Raw genomic sequence first — 18899 nt, 5'->3', positions numbered from 1 at the left:
TTAGCTGATCTACTGACTCGCCATGAACTACTTTTATTACTTTGATTTATATGCATATGCATTTATATGTTAAAGGATTGCCATACAGTATACAATTTTCTGTCCAATTTCTGCCCAATTTTCTTTAGATTTACCTTGAACTGTGTAGTGCAAGCGCATACCTAATTGGATACAATTGAAAGTGTTGTTTGGGTTTGGCCTCCTATTATATGGTTTTTGGTAAATCTAAAGCAAAAATCTCAAGAAAATTGTATAACGTATGGTCAGCCTAACACAGCTGTTGGCCATCAATGCAGGAAGGTTAAGAGGCTACTAATAAAGGGGGGGGGGGGGTAAATAGCATAACACCACTGACTACCAATCTAGGTGCTATTTCAGAATCTGGCACTAATGCTGGGGGTTGTTGTGAAAACTGACACCAATGTTGGGAGTTATTATTGCATCCATTGACATCAATGCTTGGAGTTGCCCAGTGCCAGCACAATTAAATTTATATTGTTTAATTATTTTTTTGTCTTGAAAAGACTGACTCTTTTACAAACATATGGGGGGGGGGGGCACAGTTTCCCATTTTTTTCCCTGGGTACTTGATGACCTTGTCCCAGCACTGGGTATAAATGAATATTATGAAAACCAATATGTAAGGTTTATTCACCCCGCTCTTACATAAATTGTAATGTGGCAATGAATGAGAGTCCTCAAAAAAAGTCCATAAAATGTGACTAAATTATATATGAAGCCCTTATCTTTGGAAAGGTGATGTGCCGCCAAAGAGAAGAAGAAAGGATCCTCCACCGTCACCACTCACAGCTTCTTACCAGAGAATATGACCGCAGACCATGCGGTCAAAAACAGCAAGTATGGGGAATCAATGGATGTAATGGATCCTAAATGAATCTTCTCCACCAAAGAGTTCCACAATTAGTAACTGGATGGTAAAGATCCAGTATTATACCTCAGAGATAATGGGATGTATGCAAAGAGAACAAAGGCTCCTCATAATGTAGTATTTAAAATAACCCAGAATTTAATAAAAAATATTGCACTTACAAACAAAAGAAGAAAGCAGCATGTAAAATCAGCACAGTTTCCAACCGACAAAACGGCCGTAGTGTGTGGCGTGATGCCATCATCATGCCACGCATTTAGGCCATTTTGTTGTCATATTACAATTTATGTAAGAGCGGGGTGAATAAGCGCTACATATTGATTTTTATAATTATCTTATACGTTGCCTGCATTTCTGTGCTAGCACAGGTATATATCATCATTATTAGATTATAACTGAATATTATATCTCACCTAGATTTGTTGTGATGGTAGTATTGAGTATTTGTATTGTAATGTATTAGCTATGACATCCAGAAGCTTTGGCTGCATTCATGTCTCTATGTATAAATTTATATATACAGTGGGGATCGAAAGTTTGGGCACCCCAGCTAAAAATTTGTATTAATGTGCATAAAGAAGCCAAAGAAAGATGGAAAAATCTCCAAAAGGCATCAAATTACAGATTAGACATTCTTATAATATGTCAACAAAAGTTAGATTTTATTTCCATCATTTACACTTTCAAAATAACAGAAAACAAAAAATGGCGTCTGCAAAAGTTTGGGCACCCTGCAGAATTTATAGCATGCACTGCCCCCTTTGCAAAGCTGAGACCTGCCAGTGTCATGGATTGTTCTCAATCATCGTCTGGGAAGACCAGGTGATGTCAATCTCAAAGGTTTTAAATGCCCAGACTCATCTGACCTTGCCCCAACAATCAGCACCATGGGTTCTTCTAAGCAGTTGTCTAGAAAACTGAAACTGAAAATAGTTGACGCTCACAAAGCTGGAGAAGGCTATAAGAAGATAGCAAAGCGTTTTCAGATGTCAATATCCTCTGTTCGGAATGTAATGAAGAAATGGCAGTCATCAGGAACAGTGGAAGTTAAAGCAAGATCTGGAAGATCAAGAAAAATATCAGACAGAACAGCTCGCAGGATTGTGAGAAAAACAATTCAAAACCCACGTTTGACTGCACGATCCCTCCAGAAAGATCTGGCAGACACTGGAGTTGTGGTACACTATTCCACTATAAAGAGATACTTGTACAAATATGGTCTTCATGGAAGAGTCCTCAGAAGAAAACCTCTTCTACATCCTCACCACAAAAATCATCGTTTGAACTTTGCAAATGAACATATAGACAAGCCTGATGCATTTTGGAAACAAGTTCTGTGGACCGATGAGGTTAAAATTTAACTTTTTGGCCAGAATGAGCAAAGGTACGTTTGGAGAAGAAGGGGCACAGAATTTAATGAAAAGAACCTCTGTCCAACTGTTAAGCATGGGGTTGGATCAATCATGCTTTGGGGTTGTGTTGCAGCCAGTGGCACAGGAACATCTCACGAGTAGAAGGAAAAATGGATTCAATAAAATTTCAGCAAATTTTGGATGGTAACCTGATGCCATCTTTGAAAAAGCTGAAGTTAAAGAGAGGATGGCTTCTACAAATGGATAATGATCCTAAACATACCTCGAAATCCATACATCAAGAGGCGTAAACTGAAGGTTTTGCCATGGCCTTCACAATCTCCTGACCTCAACATAATTGAAAATCTATGGATAGACCTTAAAAGAGCAGTGCGTGACAGACAGCCCAGAAATCTCAAAGAACTGGAAGACTTTTGTAAGGAAGAATGAGCAAAGATACCTCAAACAAGAACTGAAAGACTCTTGGCTGGCTACAAAAAGCGTTTACAAGCTGTGATACTTGCCAAAGGGGGCAGTACAAGATATTAACTCTGCAGGGTGCCCAAACTTTTGCAGACGCCATTTTTTTGTTTTCTGTTATTTTGAAAATGTAAATGATGGAAAGAAAATCTAACTTTTGTTGACATATTATAAGAATGTGTAATCTGTAATTTGATGCCTTTTGGAGATTTTTCCATCTTTCCTTGGCTTCTTTATGCACATTAATACAAATTTTTAGCTGGGGTGCCCAAACTTTCGATCCCCACTGTATGTATGTATATATATATATATATATATATATATATATATGCTTAGGCTATAGGCAGGGACCAACTCACAGTTTCTTTAACAAAAGTGTCAGGTTTAATCCAAAGGATAGTCACAAACAGAAGGTAGGGGCCTCTGGTCATAACTCATAGGAAAATTAACTTCTGCTCTACTGAGCCTTACTGTGCCCGTGGTCCGACCAAGCCCTTGATTAAAGGTAAGTGTTCTTTATAAAGCAAACCATTTCAGCCAAGCTCCTCGTCACCTCCTCACATGGAGACGCATACACTCTCCCTGAGAGATAAGACCATCTATCTTACTCAAAACTTAGGCAGAAAACATCAAAATGCAGTCCATGAAATTGGGAGTCTGTCCCTCTTACAGCTCTATCAGGCTCCAAGTCAAACCAGCCCTGGAATGAGCTTTTCTAACACAGGGTAAAAAAAAAATCTTTTTCCATGAAATCTTTTTTAGCCTTACCTTAGATTGCAAATCTTAGAATCCGTGGAGGAACATATATTCCATCGATCACTTTTGCTGCCACTCTAACCATTTTTAACAAGCACCCCACTACTATGTGTGTGTATATATATATATATATATATATACACACATACATATACACACACACATATATACATGTGAATATACAGGCACCCCACTACTATGTACATATATACATATATATATACACACACACACACACACACACACACACACACACACACACAATTGTTGTGTTTCTCTTTTCCTGACAGCCACCTCAAAACGTATGGGGGGAGCTTTATTGTTGAGTGATATTAACTTTATTTTAATTTACATATTATCAGTAATGGCTTTCATATACTCTGCTTCTTTCCCATTTCCTTCAAATTCACTTGCAAAAAAGAGTTACTAAATTTCAAAGCATTTTTTAAGGAATGTACCGTTTACCCCCAGAGGTGCCACTGGAAACAGACCAGTCTCCCCTACCTGCCAGCCCAGGTACCAGTTCCAGAGCATACTGACAAACACAGGCTCAGTCTAGGGTATGTATTTTTGAAGTTTTATTGCAGTAATTGAACAGGAGAGAGGGATGAGGGTGAAAGATACTCTAAAACATATGTGGATCTTGGAGGAAAGATTCTCAGGAAAGTCCTTCCATATCAGCCTTAAAAGTATGGAGTTGCTAAAATGTATATATACACCTACTGTAGGTGGATGTAGCTTAGGTCTCAGCCTTCAGTGAGCAGAGAGTCAGTGACTGTCAGTCACCGGCTCTCTGCTCTGCCCCTCTGAAGCAGTAAGCTGTGGAGGAGACGGGAGCAGCTGGCTGAGAGGCTGAACCAGCTTCTGGTCCTGGCATCTGGATTTTGGGATCTTTCCTGAACCTGGACTGGCTGAGTGATGTCAGCCAACGGCACATTTTAGCCCGCTGTTGGCCAAAAAGGGATCACAGGAGTGCAGGACAAACTACTCCTGTGATCCATAGGAAAAGTAGGGCCAAAGTATCTTTGGTCCTTCTTCTCCTTTAAGTATTTCTGGAGGAAGAGGTAACAGCCAGCTAATTTGAGACTCTATAGGAGCAGTCACAATCCTTGTAGCAACCTTTGGCGTCTAGCCTTCAAAGTACAGGCATGCCTGAAGCTTTAGGCAAAAGGTCCTAGTCACATTGTCCAGAGATAGCAATCCAACCAGCTTCCCTGCAATACTCTTTGGTGAAAGAGGTCCTTTTCAAGCTCAGCTTCCTTAGGTAGGTAGGTGTCCTCAAGCAGATTTCCTTAAGTCCAGGTTCCAGCCAAGCACATGTTGAGGCCTTACAATAACAGCAGAGTACAGTAAGAAGCAGCACAAGGATTCAGTCAGTACATGTGCTGACAAGATTCACACTAATAGGAGGAGAAAGCAGAGCGACAGGAAGAGGTGAATTGATTGGAGTGTGCTGCTACTCGTTTCACTGTCTAATCAAAGGCTGGGGTGGGTCCAGGATGATCTGGGCTCAGAGGACGTGAGTTCCATGAGTCCAGCCATCAGGTTAAAGACATGTATCAGAAAAAAGTACTATGGGAGCAAATCTCTGCAGTGATCAATATTGCAGCAAACTCTTGTTCTGTTATGAATAGGACAAAAAGGTAAAGTATTTATCTTGTGATTTTTGGAGAGTACTGCTTAAAAAATGGAGATGGTGTGGCCCATACCATTCAAAAACAACAGTTGGATTCTTCACAGCTATGTACAAAGCCATAAAATGTCCTTTCCTACTATATGGCCAAATGTACAGTATGTGAACACCTCAGCATCACAACTAAATGAGCTTGTTGGACATTCCTGTTTAGAATCATGAGCAATAATATAGGGTCTCCTTTGCAGTTAACACAACCTCTACTGTACTGGGAAGGTTTGACTCAAGATTTTGGATTCTGCATGTGTTAGTTGAGCTCATTCAGATAAATGAGCATTGTTTAGTTCAGATACTAATTTTGGACAAGAAGACCTCTGCTGGTAGTTAGCATTCCAATTCAAGGGTGTTCAGTAGGGTTGATGTCAAGGCTCTGTGCAAGAGACTCATGGTCTTCCACATGGAACTCATCAAACCATGTCTTCTTTATGGTGTTGGCTTTGTGCACAAGGGTGCAGTCATGCTGGAACGGAAAATGCATATTTATAGCACATATTTGTAGCATTACTAGTACCCTTCACTGGAAACACCAGAGATTAACAATTTTGAGGGATGTCCACATATTTTTGCCCATTTGGGTTGGCTTGATGCAAGATTGTCAACTATGAGGTTAAATGTCCGTTTCTAGGAGCATCTGTTCCTTTACTAAAAAGTAAGGTGTCAGTCCCTCTTGCAGTCGATTGAGTTCTGCTCGCAGACTCTCCTCTCCATACATGAAGCAGATTAAACTCTGCGCAGCAGGCAGGGACTTTATGCACAACTTAAGTTGTTGCACGACATGTATCTTAGCGCTTGCTGGGTCAGTGCCGAACAAGTCAATGTCGAATCGATATGTGGTATCTGTGTAAGGCACTGGAAATGCTGGAGTACCAAGGCTGAGGAACCCAACAGAAGAGAGTGGTAGAGATGGTGATCCTCTGCTCACTTTGTCTTCCTGATTAATTTGCTGTTGCCCTGCACTGTCACTTGTATTTTGTGCTTGTGAGTAGATCCAAGAGATTTTCCTTTCAAAAAGCATCTCCAAATTGGACTTTTGGGTGGTAAGTGGCAGCCATCCCTGGATCAGGTGACCCCGAGGAAGCAGATCTTCTGCAGTCTTTGTCCCATCAAAAAGCCTGAGAACTTCAGAAGGTTCCAGAATGGTGTAATTATTCAACTGGCCTACATTGTCCAGACGAGCCTCCAACAACATGATGTTTTCCTCAAGTTGGTCAGAGGGAAGAATCATAGACACCAGAGCCTGTAGAAGAAAAGACTGTGAATGCATTGGCATGTATGAAGCCCTTAAGTAGAACTATTATTATTATAGAGTATTTATATAGCGCCAAAGGGTTTGCTCAGCGCTGTACATTAGAATGGGGGACAAGACATGAGACAATACAGTAGCAAAACAGTACACGATACACGAGGGTTAGAGGGCCCTGCCCTTTCGAGCTTACAGTCTATTGGCAAAATTTAAAAAATGGCATGTATGATGTGATTTGTCACTAGCACTAACACAACAGTTTCTCTGTTCACAGTTCAGCTTTACCTCCTTTAACAATTCTGGTCATTCTGCAGTGAAATTACACAGCACTGTTGCTATCCTTTTGGGTAGGATAGTCATATTAAAGCCCAACTCCTCCTTAAAATTTTTAAGCACTTACATTAAGGTTTTTTTGTTTGTTTTTTTTAATTTCGAAAAAGGTTTAAACTATTCAAATAAAAGGGGGACCATCGTAAACCTCCCCAGCAGTGTTGCATGCCCCAACCCCTCTAACTGGCCAGCTTGGCCTGCTACAGGAAGTGGAAAAATTAGAATCTCCTGGACGATCAATGGGTAATGAAACAATGTTATGGGAAGTGCCAAAACCCCAAACTGCTGTGTTAATGCTATTGATTGCAAGAGATTTTCTTTTACTTTTTATTGTGTCTCAAGATAGGAAGTGAAGTAAAATTTCTCCAAAGGAAAACAGACAGCAGCAAAAAATACCCTGAGAGAGTTTCAGCCATATCCTACTCTGTCCAAACTATATTAAAAAAGTTTTGGCAACTCCAAGCCCCACCTACACATGAATTCCAAGCTAATTGGATGGGCAAAACTCTGAGACATCTTTCTTGTGTCAAAGCTTGCCTCCCCCCACCACCATTCTGCCTAACTATTGGTCCATCACTTTAATAGGCCGCCTCACTGGGAAACTAGAATGTGTTTTAGATAGGAAGAGGGGACAAGATTCAACACTACCAGAAATGTCAGAGCTTCAGCCAATCAGAATAGGTTGATTGATTTTCCAAGAGGAACATATTTCACAATTTAGACATCATAATTATATCTTTGGACTAAGTTGAATGCAAGAAGATAATAAACAAGGTTAATATATTGTGGCAGGAAGCAGAGAGATGAAAGTAAAGAACTCTCAGCAAGCAGGCATCAAAAAAGAATCTTCCAGCAACAAATAAGATAAAGCACTGAACTGCAAACATGCCAACATTCCCAGATTTGCTTGCAGAGTCCCACATCTTGGCCCCCTGTTCTGCCAAGGACATGTCTCGGGCCATGTCCTGGGATCATGGCATCAAGTTTATTTGATATGCTATATCGGGAGGTGAGGAGCAGGGCCATGAGTGGTCAGTCCCCACATATTTAAAGGTGGGATCTGGGAGAGATCAACCTACAAAGTAGACAGAACAGATTTTTCTACTCAGGCTGGAGAAGGATCTGGGAGTCCCGGTAGATCCCAAGCTTAATAATGGCATGCAATGCCAAGCTGCAGTTTCTAAAGTGATCAAAATCCTCTCTTGTATTAAAAGAGATATAGACTGCAGAGAGAGAGATATCATTCCCCCCCGGTACAAATCATTAGTAAGACCTCATCTGGAATCTGCAGTTCAGTTTTGGGCACCAACTCCCAGAAAGAACATTGGGGAACTGGAGAAAGTACAGAGAAGGGCAACTAAACTGATAAGAGGCATGGAGGAGATCAGCTATGAGGAAAGATTAGAGGAACTGAATTTATTCTCTCTTGAGAAGAGGAGATTAAGGGGGGGATATGATCTCCATGTATAATACATAAGGGGGGATATGATCTCCATGTATAATACATAAGGGGGGGATATGATCTCCCTGTATAATACATAAGGGGGGATATGATCTCCATGTATAATACATAAGGGGGGATATGATCTCCATGTATAATACATAAGGGGGGATATGATCTCCATGTATAATACATAAGGGGAGATATGATCTCCATGTATAATACATAAGGGGGATATGATCTCCATGTATAATACATAAGGGGGATATGATCTCCATTAGAGATGAGCGAATCGAAGTATCCGAAGTGGAATTCGAGTCGAATATCGGAAAAATTTCGATTCGTGCCGAATCCGAAAAATAGCCTAATTCGGACGCGCGAATCGAAATTTTTCAGAAAATGGCGGCTGACATGTGCGGCGACGGAGCGGGGATGTCTGGGAAGGCGCGCAGACAAGGCGCGCTGACCCATAATGCATTCCTCAACTACATGTGATCGCATCAGCCTATCAGCAGCCAGCCAGCCAGCACTGTGTAATGGTCGAGCTATAAATAGCGGCCATTTTGGAATTCTTCATTTGCCTGCAGTTATTGAACAGAGGCAGACCGCTCTGTACTAGGGACAGGGACAGAGTTAGGGCCACAGAAACGATAATTGGGGACAGAGAAAAGTTACTTAGGGACAGAGAACCATTACTCAGGGACACAGACTTGTTAATGAGGGCCACAGAATCGTTATTTAGGGACAAAGAAACGCTAGTTAGGGCCACAGAATTCATAATCAGGGACAGACAGAATTGTTACTCAGTACCAGAGAATTGTTACTTAGGGCCACAGAAACATTATTAGGGCCAAAGAATTGTTACTCAGGGACAGACAGAATTGTTACTGAGTGCCAGAGAATTGTTACTCAGGGACAGACAGAATTGTTACTGAGTGCCAGAGAATTGTTACTTAGGGCCACAGAAACTTTAATTAGGGCCACAGAATTTTTACTCAGGGACAGACAGAATTGTTACTCAGTGCCAGAGAATTGTTACTCAGGGACAGACAGAATTGTTACTGAGTGCCAGAGAATTGTTACTTAGGGCCACAGAAACTTTACTTAGGGCCACAGAATTTTTACTCAGGGACAGACAGAATTGTTACTGAGTGCCAGAGAATTGTTACTCAGGGACAGACAGAATTGTTACTGAGTGCCAGAGAATTGTTACTTAGGGCCACAGAAACTTTACTTAGGGCCACAGAATTGTTACTCGCACAGACACAGAATTGTTACTCGCACAGACACAGAATTGTTACTGAAGGCCACAGAACTGTTACTTAGGGCCACAGAATTGTTACTCGCACAGACACAGAATTGTTACTCGCACAGACACAGAACTGTTACTGAGGGCCACAGAACTGTTACTTAGGGCCACAGAATTGTTACTCGCACAGACACAGAATTGTTACTCAGGGCCACAGAACTGTTACTTAGGGACAAAGAAACGCTAGTTAGGGCCACAGAATTCATACTCAGGGACAGACAGAATTGTTACGGAGTGCCAGAGAATTGTTACTCTGGGCCACAGAAACTTTACTTAGGGCCACAGAATTTTTACTCAGGGACAGACAGAATTGTTACTGAGTGCCAGAGAATTGTTACTCAGGGACAGACAGAATTGTTACGGAGTGCCAGAGAATTGTTACTCAGGGCCCCAGAAACTTTACTTAGGGCCACAGAATTTTTACTCAGGGACAGACAGAATTGTTACTGAGTGCCAGAGAATTGTTACTCAGGGACAGACAGAATTGTTACTGAGTGCCAGAGAATTGTTACTTAGGGCCACAGAAACTTTACTTAGGGCCACAGAATTGTTACTCGCACAGACACAGAATTGTTACTCGCACAGACACAGAATTGTTACTGAAGGCCACAGAACTGTTACTTAGGGCCACAGAATTGTTACTCGCACAGACACAGAATTGTTACTCGCACAGACACAGAACTGTTACTGAGGGCCACAGAACTGTTACTTAGGGCCACAGAATTGTTACTCGCACAGACACAGAATTGTTACTCAGGGCCACAGAACTGTTACTTAGGGACAAAGAAACGCTAGTTAGGGCCACAGAATTCATACTCAGGGACAGACAGAATTGTTACGGAGTGCCAGAGAATTGTTACTTAGGGCCACAGAAACTTTACTTAGGGCCACAGAAACTTTACTTAGGGCCACAGAATTGTTACTCGCACAGACACAGAATTGTTACTCGCACAGACACAGAACTGTTACTGAGGGCCACAGAAACTTTACTTAGGGACAAAGAAACGCTAGTTAGGGCCACGGAATTCATACTCAGGGACAGACAGAATTGTTACGGAGTGCCAGAGAATTGTTACTCAGGGACAGACAGAATTGTTACGGAGTGCCAGAGAATTGTTACTCAGGGACAGACAGAATTGTTACTGAGTGCCAGAGAATTGTTACTTAGGGCCACAGAAACTTTAATTAGGGCCACAGAATTTTTACTCAGGGACAGACAGAATTGTTACTGAGTGCCAGAGAATTGTTACTCAGGGACAGACAGAATTGTTACGGAGTGCCAGAGAATTGTTACTCAGGGACAGACAGAATTGTTACTGAGTGCCAGAGAATTGTTACTTAGGGCCACAGAAACTTTAATTAGGGCCACAGAATTTTTACTCAGGGACAGACAGAATTGTTACTGAGTGCCAGAGAATTGTTACTCAGGGACAGACAGAATTGTTACGGAGTGCCAGAGAATTGTTACTCAGGGCCACAGAAACTTTACTTAGGGCCACAGAATTTTTACTCAGGGACAGACAGAATTGTTACTGAGTGCCAGAGAATTGTTACTCAGGGACAGACAGAATTGTTACTGAGTGCCAGATAATTGTTACTCAGGGCCCCAGAAACTTTACTTAGGGCCAGAGAATTGTTACTCAGGGACAGACAGAATTGTTACTGAGTGCCAGAGAATTGTTACTTAGGGCCACAGAAACTTTACTTAGGGCCACAGAATTGTTACTCGCACAGACACAGAATTGTTACTCGCACAGACACAGAATTGTTACTGAGGGCCACAGAACTGTTACTTGGGGCCACAGAAACGTTAATCAGGGACACAGAATTGTTACTGAGGGCCACAGAACTGTTACTTAGGGCCACAGAATTGTTACTCGCACAGACACAGAATTGTTACTCAGGGACACAGAATTGTTACTCAGGGACACATAATCGTTTAATTAAAGAGTATGTCAGACAACATGCAGAGGAGTGGCAGAGGAGGCAATGTTTTAGGAGCGAGCAGACGTGGCAGCAGAGGAAGGGGTCGAGGCAGCACTATTCGCAGCCAGAGGCCAGTGCTCCCGGTGTCATCCAGCGGTCGTGTCTCCACCGACAACCCTGCCGTCGTCGATTGGTTGGCTCGGTCGTCTTCCTCTTCCCAGGTCACCTCTGACACCTACAGCCAACGGTCGGTGGGTACGTCAGACACAACCGTTAGTTGGCATGGCCCGGGACCAAGCCCACTGAAATCACGTGTCCTCTACCTGCCCCTGTCCTTTGGTGTTCCCTCACCAAGCGAAGTATCGCATGCTGTGGGCTCAGCCCCACTGTACAGTGAGGAAGAGCTAACAGAGGGCGGTCAGGAACGGGGGGAGACATCCGCCTTTTCAGCAGCCAGGCGAAGAAGTAGTGGCGAGGAGAGTGGCTCGGTAGCCGGTCTAGAGACAGGTCTGTCTCCTGACCCAGACGCAGCCGAGGGGGCTAGTAGTGAGGCGGAGACCCTACTTGATGATGAGGAGGTTGATCGCACTTGGCAGCCTCGTCGTCATCAGGCAATTTCTTCTGCATCATCAGGAGAAGAGGGTGGCAGCTTGGCAGCGAGCAAAACAGTCGGTGGGTTGCCCAGGAGACAGCAGCAGGGTCGCAGCAGTGTCAGTGGAGCCAAACGTCCACGGAGTAGAGCACCAGCTCCACTGCAGCCTACCACCACGGCCAGTAGTGGTGCCGGTGTGCATGGAGGAAGCAGCAGTCAGCCAGTGAGGAGTATCGGGGGCAAAGTTTCCTACTCGGCGGTGTGGCAATTTTTCGTCAAGCCGCCCGAGGAAGTAAACGTAGCCGTATGTCGACTATGTGGCCAGAAAGTCAAGCGTGGCCAGGGGGCCCATGTTGGGACTACAGCGTTGCGGCAGCATATGCAGCGTCGCCATTTGGTGGCCTGGGAAAACCGTGATAAAGATACGGCGGTTCTGCCCGCCCCAGCCCCCGCTCCATCACCCGCTCCGTTACTTGCTCCGTCACCCGACGTCAATCGCCCTCCATCAGCCAGTCAAGGCTCCAACACCTCTGCTGAGGGGAGTTGTCGCTCGTTGGCATCTTCCGCTCGTTCAGATGCTCCTTCTCCTGCTACTCCTCTTCACGGATTCCGTCAGCAGTCTTTCTTGGAATCCGTTTCCAAGAGACAACAGTTTGCGAGCACGCACCCGACGGTGCAAAAGCTGAACGTCCTCCTGTCCAAGTTGCTGGTGCTGCAGTCCCTCCCTTTCCAAGTGGTGGACTCAGCACCTTTCAGAGAAATGATGGCTTGTGCCGCGCCGCGGTGGAGAGTGCCAAGCCGTCATTTCTTCGCCAAAAAGGCAGTGCCAGCCCTGCATTCACATGTAGAAGACATGGTGGGCCAGTCTTTGAGCATGTCGGTCTCTGCCAAAGTGCACGGCAGCGCCGACGTGTGGAGCTGTAACTATGGTCAGGGACAGTACATGTCATTTACGGCCCACTGGGTGAACGTGGTGCCGTCACAGCCGCACCAGCAACTTGGACAGGTCACGCCGCTTTTGCCTCCACGTTTGCACGTCCTTGGTCCGGCAAAGATGTCCGCCTCTACCACCTCTTCTTCCGCCGTGTCCTCAGCCGCCACCCCCGTGCCAAGTCCCATTACCCGACCGGCATATCACATGTGCAGGGCGCAACGGTGTCACGCTGTTCTGCACCTGGTATGCCTTGGCGAACGTAGTCACACAGGGGAGGAACTTCTGAGTGTAATGAACAGAGAAATCGACAGATGGCTGTCTCCGCGCAAACTGAAAATCGGAACCATGTTGACCGACAACGGAAAGAACATGGTGTCTGCTCTGCGTCAAGGAAGGTTGTGCCATGCGCCATGCATGGCTCACGTGTTCAATCTGGTTGTCAAGCGGTTCTTAAAATCCACCATCCCACTGCAAGACATCCTTAAAATGTCACGTAAACTTTGCATGCATTTCAGCCATTCCTACACCGCAAAGCACACCCTCCTTGAGCTGCAGCGGCAGAACGGAATTCCACAGCATCGCCTGATCTGCGACGTTGCAACAAGGTGGAATTCAACCCTACACATGTTAGACCGCCTTTACGAACAGCGAAAGGCCATCACCGATTTCCTGATGTTACAAGCGGATAAAGGTACTCCCCTGTGTAACTTCGATGTCAGCCATTGGCAGCTCATGCGTGACACCTGCCGCTTGCTCAGGCCCTTTGAGGAGGCCACGCTATTCGTGAGTCGGCAGGACTATGGGATGAACGACGTCATTCCTCTGTTGCACGTCCTTGAACAAATGCTGTTAACAATGGCTGGTCAGGGTGCGGTAGACGTGGCGCACAGATCTCAACGCCACATGACCCCTGTGGGGGCAGGACAGGAAGAAGAGGAGGAGGTAGAGGAGGACATTTGTGCTCAGGAATTATTGAGTGAAATGGGTGGTTTTTCCACTCAGCGGACAGGAGTGGAGGAGCAGGAGCATCTGGTAGAGGAGGAGGAGACAGAGGACCCAGACGCACCGTGGCAGTATGCTGTGGAGATGGAGGCAGGGAGTCCCTCGCATTCCTTGGCACAAATGGCCCATAGCATGCTCGGTTGCTTGCGTAGCGACAGCCGAATAATAACCATCAGACAGAGGGATGACTTTTGGCTGTCCACCTTGTTGGACCCTCGCTACCGTTCCAAAATGGTGGCCTTTTTCACACCTGCTGAGAGGGAGGCCAAAATAACGTACTATAAAAACCACCTATGTAGTCAGTTGGTCTCTGCCTTTGTGCGCCAACGTCCATCCTCAGACACTGTGGGCCCTGTGCGCTCGCGTTCCGCTGCCATGGCAGCAGGGGAGGGGTGGGGTGGTAGGAGCAGTGGCAGCTCCACCAGCAGCAGCTGCCTCAGTCTGCAGTCGATGATGAGTAGCTTTCTTCACCAGCGCAGTGAGGAAACTACTAACCAGCCGCAGCAGCAGCAGCAGCATCAGGTGGACCTGGAGCAGGACCTCAAACAACAGGCTTGGGCCTACTTGGACAGCACCCTGCCAACCGAGGTAGACAATCCCCTTGACTACTGGGCAACGAAACTTGACCTTTGGCCCCAACTAGCTGAATTTGCCCTTGAAAGGCTGTCATGCCCGGCCAGTAGCGTGGCATCGGAGCGCGTGTTTAGTGCGGCAGGAGGTATTGTAACTCCGCGGAGGACACGACTGTCCACCCAAAGTGTGGAGAGACTCACGTTTGTGAAAATGAATCAGGCGTGGATTAGTCTGGATTTCAAACCACCAGTTCCTGACACAACTGACTAAATCCGCCATGAATCATGCCTCAAACATGTGCCACTTTGAGGTCTCCTCACACACTGCTGGTGTGTAGAATTTTTTGACATAGGGTGCTGGCAGATTACGGGCCTCCCATAGCTGCTGCCAGGCCCCTAATCTGCCATAGGCCCCTATATACCGCCTCCTCATGCTGCTGCCAGGTCCAGAGTCTCTCATGGGTCCCTGTACGGCCTCCCATTGCTGCTGTCTCCATCGCCACACTCTGCCATGTGCCACTTTCAGGTCTCCTCACACTGCTGGTGTGTAGAATTTTTTGACATAGGGTGCTGGCAGATTATGGGCCTCCCATAGCTGCTGCCAGGCCCCTAATCTGCCATAGGCCCCTATATACCGCCTCCTCATGCTGCTGCCAGGTCCAAAGTCTGTCATGGGTCCCTGTACGGCCTCCCATTGCTGCTGTCTCCATCGCCACACTCTGCCATGTGCCACTTTCAGGTCTCCTCACACACTGCTGGTGTGTAGAATTTTTTGACATAGGGTGCTGGCAGATTATGGGCCTCCCATTGCTGCTGCCAGGCCCCTAATCTGCCATAGGCCCCTATATACCGCTTCCTCATGCTGCTGCCAGGTCCAGAGTCTCTCATGGGTCCCTGTACGGCCTCCCATTGCTGCTGTCTCCATCGCCACACTCTGCCATGTGCCACTTTCAGGTCTCCTCACACACTGCTGGTGTGTAGAATTTTTTGACATAGGGTGCTGGCAGATTATGGGCCTCCCATAGCTGCTGCCAGGCCCCTAATCTGCCATAGGCCCCTATATACCGCCTCCTCATGCTGCTGCCAGGTCCAGAGTCTGTCATGGGTCCCTGTACGGCCTCCCATTGCTGCTGTCTCCATCGCCACACTCTGCCATGTGCCACTTTCAGGTCTCCTCACACACTGCTGGTGTGTAGAATTTTTTGACATAGGGTGCTGGCAGATTATGGGCCTCCCATAGCTGCTGCCAGGCCCCTAATCTGCCATAGGCCCCTATATACCGCCTCCTCATGCTGCTGCCAGGTCCAGAGTCTGTCATGGGTCCCTGTACGGCCTCCCATTGCTGCTGTCTCCATCGCCACACTCTGCCATGTGCCACTTTCAGGTCTCCTCACACACTGCTGGTGTGTAGAATTTTTTGACATAGGGTGCTGGCAGATTATGGGCCTCCCATTGCTGCTGCCAGGCCCCTAATCTGCCATAGGCCCCTATATACCGCTTCCTCATGCTGCTGCCAGGTCCAGAGTCTGTCATGGGTCCCTGTACGGCCTCCCATTGCTGCTGTCTCCATCGCCACACTCTGCCATGTGCCACTTTCAGGTCTCCTCACACACTGCTGGTGTGTAGAATTTTTTGACATAGGGTGCTGGCAGATTACGGGCCTCCCATAGCTGCTGCCAGGCCCCTAATCTGCCATAGGCCCCTATATACCGCCTCCTCATGCTGCTGCCAGGTCCAGAGTCTGTCATGGGTCCCTGTACGGCCTCCCATTGCTGCTGTCTCCATCGCCACACTCTGCCATGTGCCACTTTCAGGTCTCCTCACACACTGCTGGTGTGTAGAATTTTTTGACATAGGGTGCTGGCAGATTATGGGCCTCCCATAGCTGCTGCCAGGCCCCTAATCTGCCATAGGCCCCTATATACCGCCTCCTCATGCTGCTGCCAGGTCCAGAGTCTGTCATGGGTCCCTGTACGGCCTCCCATTGCTGCTGTCTCCATCGCCACACTCTGCCATGTGCCACTTTCAGGTCTCCTCACACACTGCTGGTGTGTAGAATTTTTTGACATAGGGTGCTGGCAGATTATGGGCCTCCCATTGCTGCTGCCAGGCCCCTAATCTGCCATAGGCCCCTATATACCGCTTCCTCATGCTGCTGCCAGGTCCAGAGTCTCTCATGGGTCCCTGTACGGCCTCCCATTGCTGCTGTCTCCATCGCCACACTCTGCCATGTGCCACTTTCAGGTCTCCTCACACACTGCTGGTGTGTAGAATTTTTTGACATAGGGTGCTGGCAGATTATGGGCCTCCTATAGCTGCTGCCAGGCCCCTAATCTGCCATAGGCCCCTATATACCGCTTCCTCATGCTGCTGCCAGGTCCAGAGTCTGTCATGGGTCCCTGTACGGCCTCCCATTGCTGCTGTCTCCATCGCCACACTCTGCCATGTGCCACTTTCAGGTCTCCTCACACACTGCTGGTGTGTAGAATTTTTTGACATAGGGTGCTGGCAGATTATGGGCCTCCTATAGCTGCTGCCAGGCCCCTAATCTGCCATAGGCCCCTATATACCGCTTCCTCATGCTGCTGCCAGGTCAAGAGTCTCTCATGGGTCCCTGTACGGCCTCCCATTGCTGCTGTCTCCATCGCCACACTCTGCCATGTGCCACTTTCAGGTCTCCTCACACACTGCTGCTGTGTAGAATTTTTTGACATAGGGTGCTGGCAGATTATGGGCCTCCTATAGCTGCTGCCAGGCCCCTAATCTGCCATAGGCCCCTATATACCGCTTCCTCATGCTGCTGCCAGGTCCAGAGTCTGTCATGGGTCCCTGTACGGCCTCCCATTGCTGCTGTCTCCATCGCCACACTCTGCCATGTGCCACTTTCAGGTCTCCTCACACACTGCTGGTGTGTAGAATTTTTTGACATAGGGTGCTGGCAGATTATGGGCCTCCCATTGCTGCTGCCAGGCCCCTAATCTGCCATAGGCCCCTATATACCGCTTCCTCATGCTGCTGCCAGGTCCAGAGTCTCTCATGGGTCCCTGTACGGCCTCCCATTGCTGCTGTCTCCATCGCCACACTCTGCCATGTGCCACTTTCAGGTCTCCTCACACACTGCTGGTGTGTAGAATTTTTTGACATAGGGTGCTGGCAGATTATGGGCCTCCCATAGCTGCTGCCAGGCCCCTAATCTGCCATAGGCCCCTATATACCGCCTCCTCATGCTGCTGCCAGGTCCAGAGTCTGTCATGGGTCCCTGTACGGCCTCCCATTGCTGCTGTCTCCATCGCCACACTCTGCCATGTGCCACTTTCAGGTCTCCTCACACACTGCTGGTGTGTAGAATTTTTTGACATAGGGTGCTGGCAGATTATGGGCCTCCCATAGCTGCTGCCAGGCCCCTAATCTGCCATAGGCCCCTATATACCGCCTCCTCATGCTGCTGCCAGGTCCAGAGTCTGTCATGGGTCCCTGTACGGCCTCCCATTGCTGCTGTCTCCATCGCCACACTCTGCCATGTGCCACTTTCAGGTCTCCTCACACTGCTGGTGTGTAGAATTTTTTGACATAGGGTGCTGGCAGATTACGGGCCTCCCATTGCTGCTGCCAGGCCCCTAATCTGCCATGGGCCCCTATATACCGCCTCCTCATGCTGCTGCCAGGTCCAGAGTCTGTCATGGGTCCCTGTACGGCCTCCCATTGCTGCTGTCTCCATCGCCACACTCTGCCATGTGCCACTTTCAGGTCTCCTCACACTGCTGGTGTGTAGAATTTTTTGACATAGGGTGCTGGCAGATTACGGGCCTCCCATTGCTGCTGCCAGGCCCCTAATCTGCCATGGGCCCCTATATACCGCCTCCTCATGCTGCTGCCAGGTCCAGAGTCTGTCATGGGTCCCTGTACGGCCTCCCATTGCTGCTGTCTCCATCGCCACACTCTGCCATGTGCCACTTTCAGGTCTCCTCACACACTGCTGGTGTGTAGAATTTTTTGACATAGGGTGCTGGCAGATTACGGGCCTCCCATAGCTGCTGCCAGGCCCCTAATCTGCCATAGGCCCCTATATACCGCCTCCTCATGCTGCTGCCAGGTCCAGAGTCTCTCATGGGTCCCTGTACGGCCTTCCCATTGCTGCTGTCTCCATCGCCACACTCTGCCATGTGCCACTTTCAGGTCTCCTCACACTGCTGGTGTGTAGAATTTTTTGACATAGGGTGCTGGCAGATTAAGGGCCTCCCATAGCTGCTGCCAGGCCCCTAATCTGCCATAGGCCCCTATATACCGCCTCCTCATGCTGCTGCCAGGTCCAGAGTCTGTCATGGGTCCCTGTACGGCCTCCCATTGCTGCTGTCTCCATCGCCACACTCTGCCATGTGC

The 18899-nt window shown here is 47.3% G+C and overlaps 1 protein-coding gene across 1 annotated transcript in view; it reads right to left on the bottom strand.

Moving 5' to 3' along the window:
* Nucleotides 1-4040: 4040 nt before the first annotated feature.
* The window catches only part of LOC149434912 (putative N-acetyltransferase 16), a 31708-nt gene continuing 16849 nt past the window's right edge, over nt 4041-18899 (bottom strand). Inside the window, exon 3 of the mRNA XM_089663221.1 lies at nt 4041-6407. Coding sequence (XP_089519347.1) covers nt 5778-6407 — 630 coding nt within the window. The 3' untranslated portion in view covers nt 4041-5777. The remainder of the gene's footprint in view (nt 6408-18899) is intronic.

Source organism: Staurois parvus, unplaced genomic scaffold (genome assembly GCF_062004578.1).
Source record: "Staurois parvus isolate SC_StPar_1 unplaced genomic scaffold, SC_StPar_1.0 ptg001642l, whole genome shotgun sequence".
Taxonomy (NCBI): domain Eukaryota; kingdom Metazoa; phylum Chordata; class Amphibia; order Anura; family Ranidae; genus Staurois; species Staurois parvus.
This window is presented reverse-complemented; position numbering and strand designations above follow the sequence as displayed.